At 40.8% G+C, this 17,730-nt stretch overlaps 1 protein-coding gene and 1 long non-coding RNA gene across 4 annotated transcripts in view; one reads left to right on the forward strand and one right to left on the reverse strand.

The window, feature by feature from the left end:
- Positions 1-334: 334 nt before the first annotated feature.
- Positions 335-17,730, reverse strand: part of LOC5512598 (protein GLUTELIN PRECURSOR ACCUMULATION 3) — a 45,783-nt gene continuing 28,387 nt past the window's right edge. For 2 of the 3 annotated variants that reach the window (XM_048724959.1, XM_048724958.1), the window contains 7 exons: positions 6,417-7,038; positions 4,441-4,633; positions 2,555-2,629; positions 2,403-2,485; positions 1,756-1,972; positions 1,037-1,176; positions 335-869 (listed from right to left, as the gene is read on the reverse strand). In XM_048724959.1, coding sequence (XP_048580916.1) covers positions 602-869; positions 1,037-1,176; positions 1,756-1,972; positions 2,403-2,485; positions 2,555-2,629; positions 4,441-4,633; positions 6,417-6,805 — 1,365 coding nt within the window. In that variant the 5' untranslated portion in view covers positions 6,806-7,038 and the 3' untranslated portion in view covers positions 335-601. Of the gene's footprint in view, positions 870-1,036; positions 1,177-1,755; positions 1,973-2,402; positions 2,486-2,554; positions 2,630-4,440; positions 4,634-6,416; positions 7,203-17,730 lie in introns of those variants that run through there. The other variant, XM_048724957.1, reaches the window with a different exon arrangement.
- On the forward strand, positions 7,206-16,568 carry LOC125561214. Its single transcript, XR_007307247.1, has 2 exons — positions 7,206-7,289; positions 15,751-16,568. It is a non-coding gene; the product is annotated as an uncharacterized LOC125561214 (long non-coding RNA).

Here is a 17,730-nt window from a genome sequence, read left to right on the forward strand (position 1 = left end):
CAAATATATCTAAATTGTTCAACAATATTGTTATTTATTATTGAATGTCAGCTGGCCCTCCAATACGCCCTAGAAAATTCGGGTAGACTAACAGGAGTCGAACTATCAGCTAGACCTCACCTCTCCGCGTGCTATACATGTTTCACGAAAAAAAAAATGAAACGGGTTGGGGAGGTACACATTTTACGGAGCAACCTTCAGAATTCACGTCAACGTTTCGTTGAACAGCTTTTTATCGCCGGCCCACAGTCGAGTCATGGATATTTTAGATCTACAGTTCCGCGGTCCAATGGTCTGCAGTCACGTCTGTGATTAATGGATATGAATAGAATGATTAAAACACCTTAAATTGTTTATTAAATTTAAAAATGTACAACCGTTGGTATTAAATAGCTCTTAAGCAATCTACCTTTTTTGTGCACTACATAGCACTTTTAGTATATTTTTTTTAACTACATAGCTCTCTAGCAATTTTTTTTGCATTACATAGCTCTTTAGCAATTTACAACAAATGTTATAGTTAAGTCATAAATCATTGTTTTTTTAAGCCTCTTTATTTGTTAAAAAAATATTATATCATCACAGAAGCCTCTGTTTTAACTCATGTAGTCTTCATGGCGATAACAACAGCTTCAGACGGGCTGCGGCGACACCTTATCCGCAACTCCATCACGACATAAGCCACCAGGAACACTCCAAGTACAGCATACCACACGGTCCAGGCTACCTGTGGTACCACGGCGAGGAATAAGCCGAGGCATATGTTAATGAGGGCTAGCACTAGTGCCAGTCTCCCAAGCAGCTTATGGCACCATTCCCAGATGATGCGTTTGCGCGTGGGCGAACCATCTCGATGTTTGTGAGGTCGGCTGGAGATGGAGAAAGACAGAGTTTAATGAAGGGGAAATTATACTTTTATTTATATTATATGGGGTGTAGGGGAACGCTTTCCAAAACTATGTAGCCAAAGTTCTCGGGGATCCATAAGTTACCGCTCAACCGGTGAAAGAAGAGCGTAACTCGAAGAATAACTCACATGATTGCATTGAGAGGTTGAAGAATACCCATGATCATGATAGCGAGACCCAAGCTTCCATGGGCGAACATGAGGTGATCAAAAGGCACCGAGACCACGGCACAGGCAAACCCGCCAATCGCGAACACAAGGCCGGACACCTAGACGGAAGAAACGGTAAGTGCGGCTCATGAATTTCCTGATAAAGACATCATAGATTTCTCTAGATGTTTTCTGTTTTCTGTGAGTGATTCCAGTAAGCTGAATATACACATATTCACCATCATTTCTGAGACATCTGGCGTAAGGTTTCAACGCTAGTAATTGCCGACGGTATGTGGACCTCCATTCTGACTAAAAAAGTCCAAGTTACAGAGTCTAGGATATTGAATACTTAATTACGCATCAACATAACATCAAAATAAACGGGCTCCAGGCGTTTTTAACGAGTTTTTCTGTAGTCAAAAAGTGACGTCAGAGGAGATCCACTGCCCAAGCTCAAGCTTGTCCAAAAATCCCCCTACCCATCTCCCCTGCGTTCATCACACCTCATCTACGCTGAGAAAGGCTGAGACTAGTCACAGGCGTTTTAACTAGATCCCCTGGGCAGGGTTCGGGGAGATTCCGTTTGACGTTACAACCTACGTACCACAGGAAACCCAATCAGAGATCCCACCGGGAACGCCTGGGATAAGGCTGGAAAAATAAAGTCAATAAATTCAACACAAGAAGCACTGTACCTGCAGTCCCCTGTGCATTTTGAACCACCATGGGTCCTTATGGCGGAAGTAGCGCGCTATGAACGCCCCTCCCTGTAGCAGCACCCCCCAGCCAATGAACATCAAGATACCATGAAGCATAATCAGGTTAAGATTCATGCCGTCACACTCAATGTCCTCCATCTCGTCAACGTCACTAGTGTTGCCTAGCAACAGCCAGATGTCATTCACCGAGCCACTAGAGCAAAAAATATATATTCTAGTGAGCGCTATTCGTTTTTTTACAAACGACGGAAAAGTAAAAGCTTCAACAGCGACGTCTCTGGATCCGATTGGTTTTTGGTAGCCGCCCTGATAAAGGACTGCAAGTAAATTCCGATAGGTTGGAATATTTCGACTTCTGTTTTGTCTGTCTCCCCTGTACTTTGGTTTTCTAATAAAGAAGCACATTTAGGATATCCTTAGCATGTGAAGAAATCCATTGGTATGGTAACGACGTTTCTGGGGCAGTCCAAACCAGTGTCCCTGCTGATTTGGTCGAGAAGTAGGGGTCACTTCACCATATTGCACATCATATCACGACCAACCAAAAATATACAGTAAACCAAATGTTACTTATTTGGTTTACAGGTGTTACGAAAGTCAATGTTAAAAGAGCTCTATCTTACTTTGCACCACTTCCACCAAACATGACGATCCCATCCTTAGCAGTAGCCATCACGTGACCTGCCCTCTTACTAGGAACCACGCCCTACAGATGACAACATGACATCATATTAGCAGACGAGAACATCGAAAAGATGATGTCACATCGATTTACCTCTATCTTTTTTCTTGACCACTTGTTGGAATCAGGATCGAACAGAATTACTTCGTTTTCTGGTGCCTCGGCAGTCTATTTGAAAAAAGAAACAGAATACGAAACTGTTACAGTGTGACGCGTGCTACTGTTGCAGAGACCAGACGTCGCTTTTATTAACATCAACTTATTCACAAGCCAACCAGAGAAGCGAAAACATACTTCTACGCGCATCAGACCATGAAGGGAACCTGGCTTTGCTGTTTATTTCAATCAAAACTGGTATTCTGCCTTGCTTATTGGGTTCATTGTTTTGGTTACGGCAGTGCGCGTCGCTAGTTTTAATAGTTGGTATCCACAGTGACTCACGCCAAGCGTTAATCGAGGTTCACTTTCACGAGGACTTACAGTAAGTGCAGACTTGGTTATTACAGTAAATTACAGTTAGTGCAGACTTGGTTATCACGATAAATTACAGTAAGTGCAGACTTGGTTATTACGGTAAATTATAGAATTGCAGACTTGGTTATTACGGTAAATTACAGTTAGTGCAGACTTGGTTATTACGGTGAATTACAGTAAGTGCAGACTTGGTTATTACGGTAAATTACAGTTAGTGCAGACTTGGTTATCACGGTAAATTACAGTTAGTGCAGACTTGATTATCACGGTAAATTACAGTAAGTGCAGAAAAGACTTGGTTATTACGGTAAATTATAGAAGTGCAGACTTGGTTATTACGGTAAATTACAGTTAGTGCAGACTTGGTTATCACGGTAAATTACAGTAAGTGCAGACTTGGTTATCACGGTAAATTACAGTAAGTGCAGACTTGGTTATCACGGTAAATTACAGTTAGTGCAGACTTGGTTATTACGGTAAATTACAGTTAGTGCAGACTTGGTTATTACGGTAAATTACAGTAAGTGCAGACTTGGTCATCACGGTAAATTACAGTTAGTGCAGACTTGGTTATTACGGTAAATTACAGTTAGTGCAGACTTGGTTATCACGGTAAATTACAGTAAGTGCAGACTTGGTTATTACGGTAAATTTCACGGTAAATTTCAGTAAGTGCAGACTTGGTTATCACGGTAAATTACAGTAAGTGCAGACTTGGTTATCACGGTAAATTACAGTAAGTGCAGACTTGGTTATTACGGTAAATTTCACGGTAAATTTCAGTAAGTGCAGACTTGGTTATTACGGTAAATTACAGTTAGTGCAGACTTGGTTATTACGGTAAATTACAGTAAGTGCAGACTTGGTTATCACGGTAAATTACAGTTAGTGCAGACTTGGTTATTACGGTAAATTACAGTTAGTGCAGACTTGGTTATCACGGTAAATTACAGTAAGTGCAGACTTGGTTATTACGGTAAATTACAGTTAGTGCAGACTTGGTTATCACGGTAAATTACAGTAAGTGCAGACTTGGTTATTACGGTAAATTTCACGGTAAATTTCAGTAAGTGCAGACTTGGTTATCACGGTAAATTACAGTAAGTGCAGACTTGGTTATCACGGTAAATTACAGTAAGTGCAGACTTGGTTATCACGGTAAATTACTGTAAGTGCAGACTTGATTATCACGGTAAATTACAGTAAGTGCAGACTTGGTTATCACGGTAAATTACAGAAAGTGCAGACTTGGTCATCACGGTAAATTACAGAAGTGCAGACTTGGTTATCACGGTAAATTACAGAAGTGCAGACTTGGTTATTACGGTAGTGCAGACTTGGTTATCGCGGTAAATTACAGTAAGTGCAGAAAAGACTTGGTTATCACGGTAAATTACAGTAAGTGCAGACTTGGTTATCACGGTAAATTACAGTAAGTGCAGACTTGGTTATCACGGTTAATTACAGTAAAGTGCAGAAAAGACTTGGTTATCATGGAGACTTACATATAGCACAGACTTGGTTTTCTCGGTTCCGCCGTACAGCACCGCTATCCTCCTGCCGTCATTACCTGAAGGTAGCATTGCCATTGCAGAGTACATACGCGGGGAGGGGCACTGCTTGAGTAGCGTCCATTTCTTGCCACTGTCGAACTTCCATCCATCTTCAGATGGGCATGGTCCGCCGGTATGGCCACCTCTAAAACAACAAAAACATATTGAATAATGGTAAAGGTTGTAAGGAAAGCTTATGAACAGATGTAGCATGTGTTGAGGAAAGAAAAGGGGCGGCGGACCACCGTGTTTCGAGTGGTACATATACAACCGACAACAAATTTCTTGAACAGCTTAAAATCCCGTGCATGAAAACCTAGGTTATCCCCCCCCCCCCCCCCACACACACACACACTTATAGAACCTCTCTGCCGCCCCTGAAGAAGATCGCGGTCTTAGTGGCTTTGTAGTCAAGTCACGGAACTCTCCGACCAGGCTCGGTCTACCTGTGGTCTCACGGGAAGCACGGGCCGCGTAGGAGCCAAAAGGTATAGACCCAATTGGCTAAAGGTATTTACAGCTTGTTGCCATCCAATTCAGATCATGCGATGATTCCCTTGGGTGGATACTTTTGTTCGTTTTCACATACACTCATGCACTCGGTCGAGTGAGGAAAATTTAACAATTGTAACCACCCAAAGGAATCATCACATGATCTAAATTGGTGGCAACAAGACAATTTAGATCATGTATGTAAACACGGTTAGCCGATTGGGTCTATTGAATTTGTCATTTTGATGTCCCGTCAAATGCAGATGGCTTGATCGACAAGTTGCAAGTTCGCTTTATGGTTGCAGGATGCAGCTTTTGAACTCGGTCCACGGCCAAGTCTGAAGCATCCATAAAACAAATGAATCAATGGCGGTAAAAACATCGGCCATCTCGACTAAACGCCCTCGAATAAAAAAATAATAATAAAAACACCGTTTATGTCAGACTCGAGTCGGAAGTTTTAACAACAAATATATCGCCCGATACCGTTTCTCACGTTCCTCATCAAGCGCTTGTCAGTGTATTGGGCTGGTATTGGAAGTAAGCGCAGACGGTGAAGGAGACACTATATAATTTTTCACTTCGCGTGTTGTTCTCTTGTTCTATTTTCCGTATTAATTGAAGCTTGGGAGCGACAAGCCTATGCTTTTAAAATAATGATATAACACTAGCCAGGCGCAGTGCGAGAAGCGTGGGAATCGTACAGAGTATGAACAGCTTAAAAAAACCAGAATGCATTGTATTAACGGTTTCTACGTAATGTTTGTTTGCTCATCTGGTTTATAACAAGAACAAAAGAAAATTTGTCATAGTACAACGCGGATAACATAAGCCCCTAATCTCAGTATATTTCTGCTTAAAAAAAGCTATATAAAAGCGTAGACGGAGGATGACCCTAGAAATTCAATTAAGCAATATCGAAGACATCTTACAGCTAGGGTCTAATTCAACGGATAACACTTATCATGGAAAATATATATATATATGGAAACTTTAGAAACGATTCACGAAAGCTCATCATGCAATTGAATTGACACAATGGTAAAAATGTATTTTAGTTGAGAGAAAGTTAGTAAGAGAGAGAGTTGTCTTAGAAAAAATTAGGAAAAGGAATGGAAAAATTCTTAATCAGATAAACACATCTTTCCGAGCCTTTAACGAGCTCTTTAAGCGCTTTAAACTATGCAATAGAGGGTGTTCAAAGCCTCAATTTTCAATAGTTTGCTTCTGGTGGGTGAGAGTACGCTTTCGTTGTTGTTCTCATTCAAGCTTCACCTCATATCTTATGGGTTCAGTTATGATGCTAAGCTCAACAGGGCAACAGTATATTTCGTTATATTTTGTTCAATCGAACGTTGTTCAGGTGATTCAGCAAGTGAAAAAGAGCTCGAATTATGATACAAATAGTGAATGTTTTTGCGGTTCTAGTGACTCACCCTAAACACCCTCCGTAGAGCACCAACTCATCCCTTGCCGTCATGGCAGACCCATGCAGACACCTCGCGTGTGGGTACGCCGGGTTATAGCTATTCGTTCCCGCAAATCTCTCTTCCCATTTCATCGTCTCCAGGTCAAATTTGAACGTATTGGAGTACCTTATATCTGCAAAGCCGTGCGTCACAAAGAAACCGTCACCATCGGGGTGAATACCCCCACCGCTACCATACCGCTCCTCAGGTCGCACCGAGGACTTGGGTTCAAGAAGACTCCATTGAGAGGTACTGTAGTTGAACCTCAGAATGTCGCTGTAAAAGGCCTTGGTGCCGCCACCTGAAAACTCACCCGTGGAGATGTAGAGGTGGCCACCATTGGACCCATACACCATACTGAATCGTGGTTCAGGAACCGGTTTTCCATTGACCCTAGTCTCGGTCACTTTGCTCCAAGTCTTAGAAGTCAAATCAAATATCCACGTGTCTCCAAGCGTGGCGTCTGATCTCCCACCGAAGATTACGACTCTGTCTGTGTTAGGGTCGTAGCCGATGGACGAGTCTCGACGAGCGCTTGGCACTTGGCTTGAAGACGGCTTCAGCTCGACCCAGCGAAGTTTTGTAGAAACTAGAGCAAAATACGAACACAAAATCAAGAAAACAAGTTTGAACATTTCTAAGTAATCATATAGAAAGCTATGCAACAATGTTCATGCGACTGCTGATGTATGTTTTGAGTAAGAAATAATACATTTTGTATTTATATTATTTAAAAGTTTTTTACATATGTTATGATGCGTGAGTTAAATATGCAAACGCAAATGTCACGCAACAACTTTAGCCGCACAAGTCGTACGGAGAGAAAGGCAACAAACAAGAGTAAGTACGCAGCTGCTTTTTTCTCTTATTATCTTTGTTCTAAAGGAGTTCTTTTATCTCTATTCTTCTCGTTCTTTGTGTCGAGGTGCGGATATTCTTCGTTTGCCAAATCAAATTGCAGCTTGTAAGAGCTGCGTACTGACCCACAAACAATGCTGAATTATGACGTAATTGAAATAATAGGGACTTCCACGAAATCATAACGATTGATCTAGCAAGGATTTCGAAAGAGACACTGTAGAATATCAGCCCTTCCTCGGAACTTCTTAAGCAATAACGTCAGCAAGAATATGGAAAATTTGCTAAAAGAGATCGAAAGTCGACTTTGTAAAGTTCCTTGCATTTTCAGCTGGCAATCAAGCGAGATACCCGGTCAGGAGCTTCAATGCCATATCGAGAAAATCCAAGCGTTTATTGAAGACTGCGGCGAAGGTTTTGAGGTCGAATCGTACAATATCATGGGCTTCTATCTCACGCGATTGGGCAAGCTTTTAGAAGCAAGGCGAAGCTTTGAGAAAAGCTTAGCCGCTGCAAGAACAGAGGATGAGAAAATAGCGACGTATGGAAATTTAGCATGGCTGGGATTGAGTGAGCTGCATGTAAACACAGCGAGTTTTGAATTACTTCAAGAGTGTATAGTGAATAAATGGAAAGCCGAGGGTATATTAGGAGTACGAGGAGAGGATGAAATCCCAGAATTATTGGCAACCAAAGCCTTTATAACGCTAGAGAAGGAGTCTGGTGAAAGCGCCGAAGAGGGCTATAAGTGTATAACACGGGCTTTACAGCTCAGGCCGAACAGTCTATTGTTCAAGATCACCGAGGCGAACATCTATCAACTGTTATGCACAGTGCACGGAGAGTATAAGCCCGAGAGAAAGCTAGGCCGAAAAACAAGCGGAAGATTTAGTGCAGAGAAAGTGTTAGAAAAATGGAAAGATGTTGTAAACGCCTGCAGAACCGACAACCCAGAATACTTTGCGATCCATCATGCACGTGCACTTGTCAAATGCGCAAGAGCAATGCGCACAGCAACCGAAGACGATGAGCCCGCCATGCCTTACATAAATCAGGCCATGGACATCGCCGAGAAAAATAACGACATCAGATGTTCTGTGGTAGATTTTCTGCTGTACAGTACACAGAAAAACAAGACAAAAGAGGTTCTCGTCGCAGCTTACAACATGGCACATGGCATAAACAATGAGTTAACAAAGTGTGACAAAGTTGGGAGAGCATGTGCGCAAATCTATTTCAGCTCAGAATTCCAGAAAGATGAGAAGGAGAGGTATTTCCAAGAAGGCGTGGAAAGTCTTAAAAGAGCTTTGGATCTTAATGATCGAAACTCATACCACCAACTGTGTCTGCTGTACACGAAAAAATACCACTCTACGAAAGACGCTAAGTGGGTTGCTGAACAAGAAAAGGTATATCAGCAGCAATTCTTTTATTGGTACGAAGATTTACCAAGTCACAAGCAGCACCAGCTTAAAACTTTATACTCTACCTTCCTCGCGTCGCGTCGGAATAATCTCACTAAACACTACTCCAGTGTCGAAGGCTCGAGAAAAGAGTTGGATTTGATGGAAAGGAAAACATTGTCGGAAGCAGAATCGTGTGGAACCCCTGAAATTGCTGTTGGCCTTTATAGAAAGCTTTTAGCTAACCAGCAGCCACCATCTACGGAGGTTTACAGAAGTTATGGGAAGTTCCTCAATAGATACGGGGATAGACTAGCGCTAAGCTATTTCTCTGAATGCCTTCAGAATAAGGAATATGTAGGAAGGATCAAGCAGTATGACCTGGATCGCTTGAGGGAACTTGCGGAGAAGAAGCAGCGGGATAGAGACAAAATAGAGAGTGATCTGGCGAAACGTGTGCTTGAGTTGATGAACTAACACGAGACGACCGGATTATTGAAACGATCTTACCCCACCACTCTAAGAGGCCACAAAAGAGTATGATGGTATGTTACAATGGTGTCGTCCTTGAAAGATATTTTTAAAACAAACAGCTATAGTCCCTAGATTGACTTATCTCAATCAGAAAGAAATGCAGATTCCTTTTATGTGCAAATTTACACAATAACAAAAACCCATTAAAAATGTTTACTACAACACAGAACTCTCTTCCAATTCCCTTTTAATTAAAGATACATACCTAAGTCAATACCATTATATACTCACAGATATTGTGGTTATCAAGACAGGTATTTTACAAATAAAAGCTTTCCAGACTTTATAATGAAGTAAATCTTATTCCAGTGATAAGGGTTTCTAGAGTGGCATGATCTCTGGAAATTTGCGTGAAGAACTGAAGTTCATTAATCTAAAAACCTCAGAAATCATTGTATTAAAATATAAAACATAGACTCTGAGGTATTCTATCTCACCGAGATGCAGAAAAAAAAGTTTTTTAGGAGGCATGGAGACACTCCCGGTGCATCTTGAGAACTCTAAATTCGCCGTTTCCTCGACGTCTTCCAGTTCTATTATTCATATAACATTTCGATCATGAGCTATGGGGAGCAGCTAACAATCAAGGAAAAGTTCACTCAAAAAGCCAAAAAACTTAAGGAGCGTTGTAGCGGAGCCAGCGCGGCCGTAGGCCGCGCGCGGAGCCCCATAGGTATGGTCTATAACTAGGCGACTCAGTTTTTGTGGTCAATGACGTCATTGTCACAAGCTGCCAGCCAGCCGCGATCTGCCTTGGCACAGGCCTCCCGAGCGCGCAAAACATTATGGCGGTTGAGTATTTCTACCCCTCTCAAAAACACACGAAAACTGGCTGCAGAAAAGCCAAGAATTGTCGAAAAAGAAGTGCCTGAAAACAATCATTCGTGGGAATGCTAACCACGGATATGAACTTGTCTAATTATGTGCAAAAGACTGTGTAAAAGCATGGTTGAAAGTTTTGAAGAGTCAAGTCTTGTGCTCGAGTCAAGGTCAGTTGAAATGTCAGCGTAAGCCACAAGATAAAGGAAATATTCTAGGCTATATTTATCAAATTCGATCTCTAAATCTGCCATTCACCATCTATCATAGGAAAATTATAACTACTTTTCATGAATGAATTGAATATAAGTTACCAGAGCTGTCAACTCTGTCACAAGATTTTGGACCTCATCTACCCCCCTTTGGGCACCTAGCTTAAAGGGATTAATTGCTCAAGCCAGCATATTGTATTTCGGTTATCTCTAGTCTTGATTGCTAGCACACGTTCACAGCTTCACTCTATAATTCTTTGTTCTTTTCAACGTTTATATATCAAGCTCATGGACGCCGGATCGAGTTGTGTTTAGGAGAAAGAAAACCCGGGTATCGACGTTTTAAAATTGGATGAGGGATTCACTAAACCCACAATGAACTTTAAGCTGCTTGCCTTGATCTGTTTGCTGCAAGTTTTGGCGGTGAAGGGAGTGTGGAAAACCACGAAAGTAAAGGTTACTCGAAAGCCTGTGGTCGGTGACTACTTCGCTTTTTCTTTGAGCAAAGACGACGCTAGTGCATGTACTAAACTAGCGGAGAAGGCGTGTGGTAGCTACAACAGCGTACCTACAAGCGAGCCGTGTAATTCTTTAGATGCTTGCTGTAAAAGTTGTCAATGTAAGGACGAAACGCCGACGTTCCTTGTACATGAAAACCGCTGCGTTAGCAACAACGATATCAAAGGCAACTCCAGTTCAGGGGAATCAAAAAACTGATAAACTTCGCCCTTGGTCAAGACATTGGGGGCGTTCCTTCCGTTACTGTTGCTTCATTTCCGAATATGTCGTTTTGTGCTTTGAATGCTGATGCTTGCTCCCAGCCGCTAAAGGCTGCAGTTCCTGACTGTCGTGGCTTTTCCACGGGCGCTGATTATATTCATGATGTGTGTTTTCCTCAGCCGGTGGAGGCTGGTGTTCTGGACTGTCGTGGTTTTTCCACGGCCTTTCCTCGTGACTCTCAGCAGGCGAATGATTTTTATTTGTACGCACGTGAGTTGGTTGCTGATTATATTCATGATGTGTGTTTTCCTCAGCCGGTGGAGGCTGGTGTTCTAGACTGTCGTGGTTTTTCCACGGCCTTTCCTCGTGACTCTCAGCAGGCGAATGATTTTTATTTGTACGCACGTGAGTTAGTTGCTGATTATATTCATGATGTGTGTTTTCCTCAGCCGGTGGAGGCTGGTGTTCTAGACTGTCGTGGTTTTTCCACGGCCTTTCCTCGTGACTCTCAGCAGGCGAATGATTTTTATTTGTACGCACGTGAGTTAGTTGCTGATTATATTCATGATGTGTGTTTTCCTCAGCCGGTGGAGGCTGGTGTTCTAGACTGTCGTGGTTTTTCCACGGCCTTTCCTCGTGACTCTCAGCAGGCGAATGATTTTTATTTGTACGCACGTGAGTCAGTTGCTGATTATATTCATGATGTGTGTTTTCCTCAGCCGGTGGAGGCTGGTGTTCTAGACTGTCGTGGTTTTTCCACGGCCTTTCCTCGTGACTCTCAGCAGGCGAATGATTTTTATTTGTACGCACGTGAGTTAGTTTTTCGTTCTGGTCGCCCGAGCTTTGTGGTTTCTCGCCTGCCCGTTCCAAGTTCCCAAAAGATCAATACTTGGAGGACTTTGTTGTATGATTGTGACGACCAAATGATTTGTGATTTCCTGGAGTTCGGTTGGCCGGTGGGTTTCACTGGCGATACTGTTCCTATTTTTGATGCTCGCACTCACCGGGGTGCGCTCAATTTTGCGACTCAAGTTTCAGAGCATTTACAACGTGAAGTCTCGCTTGGTCGTGTCGCTGGGCCGTTTACGGATCCTCCCTTCGGGGGTGGATTTGTTACTTCACCGTTGAACACGGTTCCCAAGCGAGATTCTGAAGAACGTAGGGTAATTGTGGACTTGAGCTGGCCTAAGGGCGGTTCAGTAAATGATGGTATTCCGTGTGATAGTTTTCTGGGAGATCCGTTCGTGACTGGTTATCCCACTATAGATGACATTGTGGAAGCGATCGTGCAGTTTGGCCCGGGTTGTTTTCTCTATAAGAGGGATCTGCGGCAGGCGTATAGGCAGTTTCCTGTGGATCCCGGCGATTACCGTTTACTTGGGTATATTTGGAATGGACATTATTCCTTTAACACTGTTTTAACTATGGGGTTACGCTCTGCTGCTCAGGCATGTCAGCGCGCCACCTCAGCGGTAGCTTGGTTTCATCGACAGCAAGGAAAAGTTTTATTTAATTATTTGGATGATTTCATTGGGGTTTCTGAGGCTAGCTCTGCGACTTTCGATTTTGAGCAGTTGGGGACTCTTCTCTCCTCTCTGGGACTGATCGAATCTGTTTCCAAAGCTTGTCCGCCTTCATCGCTCATGCTGTGTTTGGGAGTGATGGTAGACACGAATTCATTTACGTTGTCAGTTAGTCCTGAGCGGCTAGCGGAGTTAGAGCTTCTCTTACATGATTGGAGGAACCGCAAAACTGCTCGCAAACGGGAGTTACAATCCCTAGTTGGCAAACTTGTGTTTGTTTCACAGTGTGTTCGTCAGAGTCGGGTGTTTATCTCGCGCTTATTAAGTTTGCTACGAACAGTTCAATACAATCATCTTCACGTTAATTTAACCGCGGAATTTCGCAAGGATATTATTTGGTGGTGTCATTTCCTGCGGGAATACAACAATGGGTAAAACATATTTGTGCGGCTTGTTGGGTACAATCGAGAAAACAGGAATCGCATAGAGAGGATTCATCTGATTGTCCGCTTTCAGGGGAATCAAAAAACTGATAAACTTCGCCCTTGGTCAAGACATTGGGGGCGTTCCTTCCGTTACTGTTGCTTCATTTCCGGATATGTCGTTTTGTGCTTTGAATGCTGATGCTTGCTCCCAGCCGCTAAAGGCTGCAGTTCCTGACTGTCGTGGCTTTTCCACGGGCGCTGATTATATTCATGATGTGTGTTTTTCCTCAGCCGGTGGAGGCTGGTGTTCTAGACTGTCGTGGTTTTTTCCACGGCCTTTCCTCGTGACTCTCAGCAGGCGAATGATTTTTATTTGTACGCACATGAGTTAGTTTTTCGTTCTGGTCGCCCGAACTTTGTGGTTTCTCGCCTGCCCGTTCCAAGTTCCCTAAAGATATAGCACAGGGACATATAGTAATTTAAAGACTCAGTTTAAGGCCTTTTTTTCTATTTTGCTTATATTTTGACTTGACTCCATTACCAGCAGACATAGATACGGTCTGTCTTTATGTACAGTTTTTTAAGTCGTTCGATTGCACCACCTTCGATTCGTAATTATTTAAGTGGGGTCAAGTTATTACATCTTTTCGCCGGTTATGACTATGCATTTACTAAGGATTTTAGTTTATCCCTAGCCCTGCGGGGAGTTTCCCGTAGGATACCACATGTACCTCAGAGGGCTCCACCGGTAACTCCTAGCCTTTTATTGCTAGTTGCGCGAACAGTAGATTTTCAACATGATGCTAACTCTTCTACATTGTATTGCGCATTTCTCCTTGCATTTTTTTTCTTATGGCGCGTATAGCTAATATCGTACCGCTTTCTATTAAGGCATTTAATCCTACCCGCGATCTCACACGGGGTGATGTTTTGTGTAACGAACACGGGCTTACCGTCACGTTTAAGCATACAAAAACTATTCAGTTCGGTCAGCGTCGATTACACATTCCTCTGTTACGTATTCCAGGCTCGTTATTATGTCCGGCCGCTGCCTATAACAACATGATTCGCCTGGTACCCGCTTCTGCACGCAAACCGCTGTTTTTATTGCTTGGTCATTCAGGACCGTTTGCTTTGACGAAGTCCCGTTTTGTTACCGAATTTCGTCTGGCGCTTTGCTCAGTGGGGGTTGCTCATGCTGACTCATATCCGGGTCACTCATTTCGACGCGGCTGTGCCTCTTGGGCATTTAACCACGGAGTACCAGGGGAATTGATACAGTTGTATGGTGATTGGGCTAGTGATTCTTACAAATTGTATTTAGAATTTAGTAATCAATCAAAATTGGCGCTTGCGTCCCAGCTACGTGCTTCCATTCAGGCCAGTAGTTAGGCCTTCTGCACTGTTTTGTTGTTTGGCCGGTGGTTTGGTGGCAGAGAGGTTTATTATTATTATTTTAGTTTTTCATTTATCAGTTTGTAGTGATTTATAATAAACTTCTCTTATGCCAAACACAAAACAGTGTCAGTGGTTTATGTTGGGTTGAGGAATTTACCCCCCTTTGGGCACCTAGCTTAAAGGGATTAATTGCTCAAGCCAGCATATTGTATTTCGGTTATCTCTAGTCTTGATTGCTAGCACACGTTCACAGCTTCACTCTATAATTCTTTGTTCTTTTCAACGTTTATATATCAAGCTCATATTTTTCCCGCCCTCCCACCCTGGGCTTTGTGTGAAGGGTGGCAGAGAGGTTTATTATTATTATTTTAGTTTTTCATTTATCAGTTTGTAGTGATTTATAATAAACTTCTCTTATGCCAAACACAAAACAGTGTCAGTGGTTTATGTTGGGTTGAGGAATTATAAACCTAATTTTTGTGAGAATGTTCATACATTCTCTGTATTCATCCGCATTGGCTCTCTTGTTTTTTTTTTCCCACATATTTGCTGTATTTCATCCGATTTTACAAGATTTCTGTCCAAGTTGGGTTGACAACTATGATATAATAGAAATAAAACCAAAAGTTATTTTTAATTCATTTCAATGAATGATTGGTCAAATTCTCACAAAGATGAGCAAGGCTTAAATGAATTACTTTGGTAAATCCCAGCTTTCTTTGGAGAGAGAAATAGAGAACTGGCTTCCTAAAACCTTAAAGAAATTGAAAGCTGGTCTCCTAAAACCCTAAGTATTAGTAATTTGTGAAAAACAACATATATTTTATAAACACTTGAAATTTAAATCAACTATTCTGGAATTCTGTTTTGATTTTAAAAAAAGGTGCACATACATATTAGAAACTTGAGGATCTGTTGTTACCTGAAAAATATGCCTTGTTTTTATACCACCTACAATATTTTCAATAACCCTGGGTTATGTTTTCTTACAAACCTTAAAAAACTTTTTTTTTTCTCATGTCACAATATAATGTGGTCCAAAAGTAAAACTGAGGTTTCATAGAAAGCCAAGACAGCTTTTTTGTAGAGGAGCAATTTGCTCAAAAGCAATGTTTTTTTCCCTCTGCAGCTTCTCCTATAAAAGCTCTTTCAACCTCTGGATCGTTAGATCATAGAGCTTTATGAGACAGCAAAGTTCATATGTTCATTTTCTGTAATGGGTATCATTTTGGAAAATTTTAGTTGGGACTATTTTTAGTTTTAGGTTTGATGAATTAGGTTTTTGTGGTATCATATTTGTATCCTATTTTTAGTTTTAGGTTTTATGAATTAGGTTTTTGTGGTATAATATTTGTATCGTAAGGAAATTACCAGTTTTTTCTAAAATGCTTTTCTCCAAACTTCTTTAGGTTAATCTCAGCCAGAGATTCTAAAATCAAGCTGAGACACAAGCTGCTGGCTAAGAGACATGACCCAGGGCAGGATGTACATATAAGGCATTGGTATTTAATGTAGGTCACCAAAAAATAAACAAATATAAAGTAACAAAAAGTAAGATAATATTTTAATGAAAAAATTGTTCTAAAAAAGGAACCAGAGTTATAAAAGTAAAAAACCTAGTTCTTTTCCAAGTTAGCCTGACAGGTTCTTGTATAATGTGTGGTTAGTGACATTTAGGCTATTTAGGTTCTTAAATAGTCTCTTGCTATTAGAATGACTCACTGAGGTAGTAAGTTAATCTTAATATATAGATTTAGGTACTACCTAAAAGCGGAGCCAGCATTGAACACCTTTTGTATTGACTGATAAAAGTATTTTGGGGGATCTAGGATCCTGCTCTTTACTGAGTTTATTGGACCAACCAAATGGATCCAGGCCTTATTCAATAATTTAAATTATGCAGTACATCAAAGTTAACAAACACAATTCCTGGTGTAAATATGGCTGTCTAAGTTGTTAAGAGTCTAATGGTAAATTCTTATTTCCCCACCATAGAAGTTCCATTATGAATATTCTTATAATCAAAACAATACTCCGACAAGCTTTGCCTTTGTGCAGAATATGTCATGGATGTAACAGCATTTCAAAGATTCCAAATAATATATTTACTAGACTGTTTAAATGCCATACTGTAATTTTAAGGTATCAATTTAGTGGTGATTCTCTCCTTTATTGGGCTGAATATTCAGAAAAATGTCTGGAAATTAAAATCCACAAATGTATCTCCTTCAATGCATTACATATTGGTGCACCCCCCTTTACCATATAGTGGCCTTGTTGTTGTTGGCCTACTCCAAAATGAATGCAATGGAGAAAAAACAGATTGATTTTGGAAGCAAACCCTAAAAAAATACATCTACAACATCACTGACAGTGCTAAAATGCTAACTTCTAATTTCAAACCAAACCCTTTCATTGATCTATGTTTGGGATAGAGAGGAAACAGCAAAGAATATCAATTGACTAAAAAAATAGTCGACGGGAGAGGAGAAATAAAGGAAATCGACTCAACTTGAAAGGTTTGGTGAAAAAAATATGAGTAATGAAAATAATTTGATTGGGCATTTATTGACATTTCCCCTTTTCCATTATCTTTACCCTTCCACCACCACAGGCCTCTAAAGAGGCCAAGCCTATGCTATCCAAGCTATGTGAACATAGCTTCAAATTCTATTATTGAAAAAGAACATGGTTGTTGCTTAGTGTTATATAGTTTAAGTATCTTGTCCTAAAAAAACCCTTCCCCTCATAAAAGTCCCATTAATGTACATTTGTAAAGCTACATTCTGACAAGCTTTGTCGTTACAAAGAACAAGTAATGGATTAAACAGGATTCCAAAGATATTATATAGTTTCAGACAGTTTTAGATGAGATGCAATACTGAAGTTTCCATGTGGTGATTTCCCATCCTCATGGGAATTAATATCTACAAATATACATCCAGTAAAGCATTATATTTTGGTGTTTTTAGAAACCCTGGATCCAACCATTCCAGTAAAATAAAACTAAACCTCTAAAATAAATGTAATGGGAAAGAGACTGACTTGGAAAGGAAATCCTAAAAAAAGATATAAGTGAAAGTACTAAATAAAAATTTCTAATTTAAAAATCAAATTTGTTCATTAATTTATTTTTTGTGTAGAGGGGAAATAGCAAATAGCATCAATTGCATAAAAATAGGAGAAGTAGGAGAAGTAAAAGGAAGAAATATGACTCTTCTTTAAATGTTTGAAAAGAAAATATAACAATAATAATTATATGATAATTATATTCAGTACTTTCCTAAAATATTCCCATTATCTTTAGGTTGATAAAAAACTGTTTTCTTTACAGATTTATTATTTAAAAAGCAAAAGTTTGTTTTTAGTTTTATATTATATAAGTATCT

The sequence above is a fragment of the Nematostella vectensis genome, chromosome 3 (assembly GCF_932526225.1).
Source record: "Nematostella vectensis chromosome 3, jaNemVect1.1, whole genome shotgun sequence".
Classification (NCBI taxonomy): Eukaryota; Metazoa; Cnidaria; class Anthozoa; order Actiniaria; family Edwardsiidae; genus Nematostella; species Nematostella vectensis.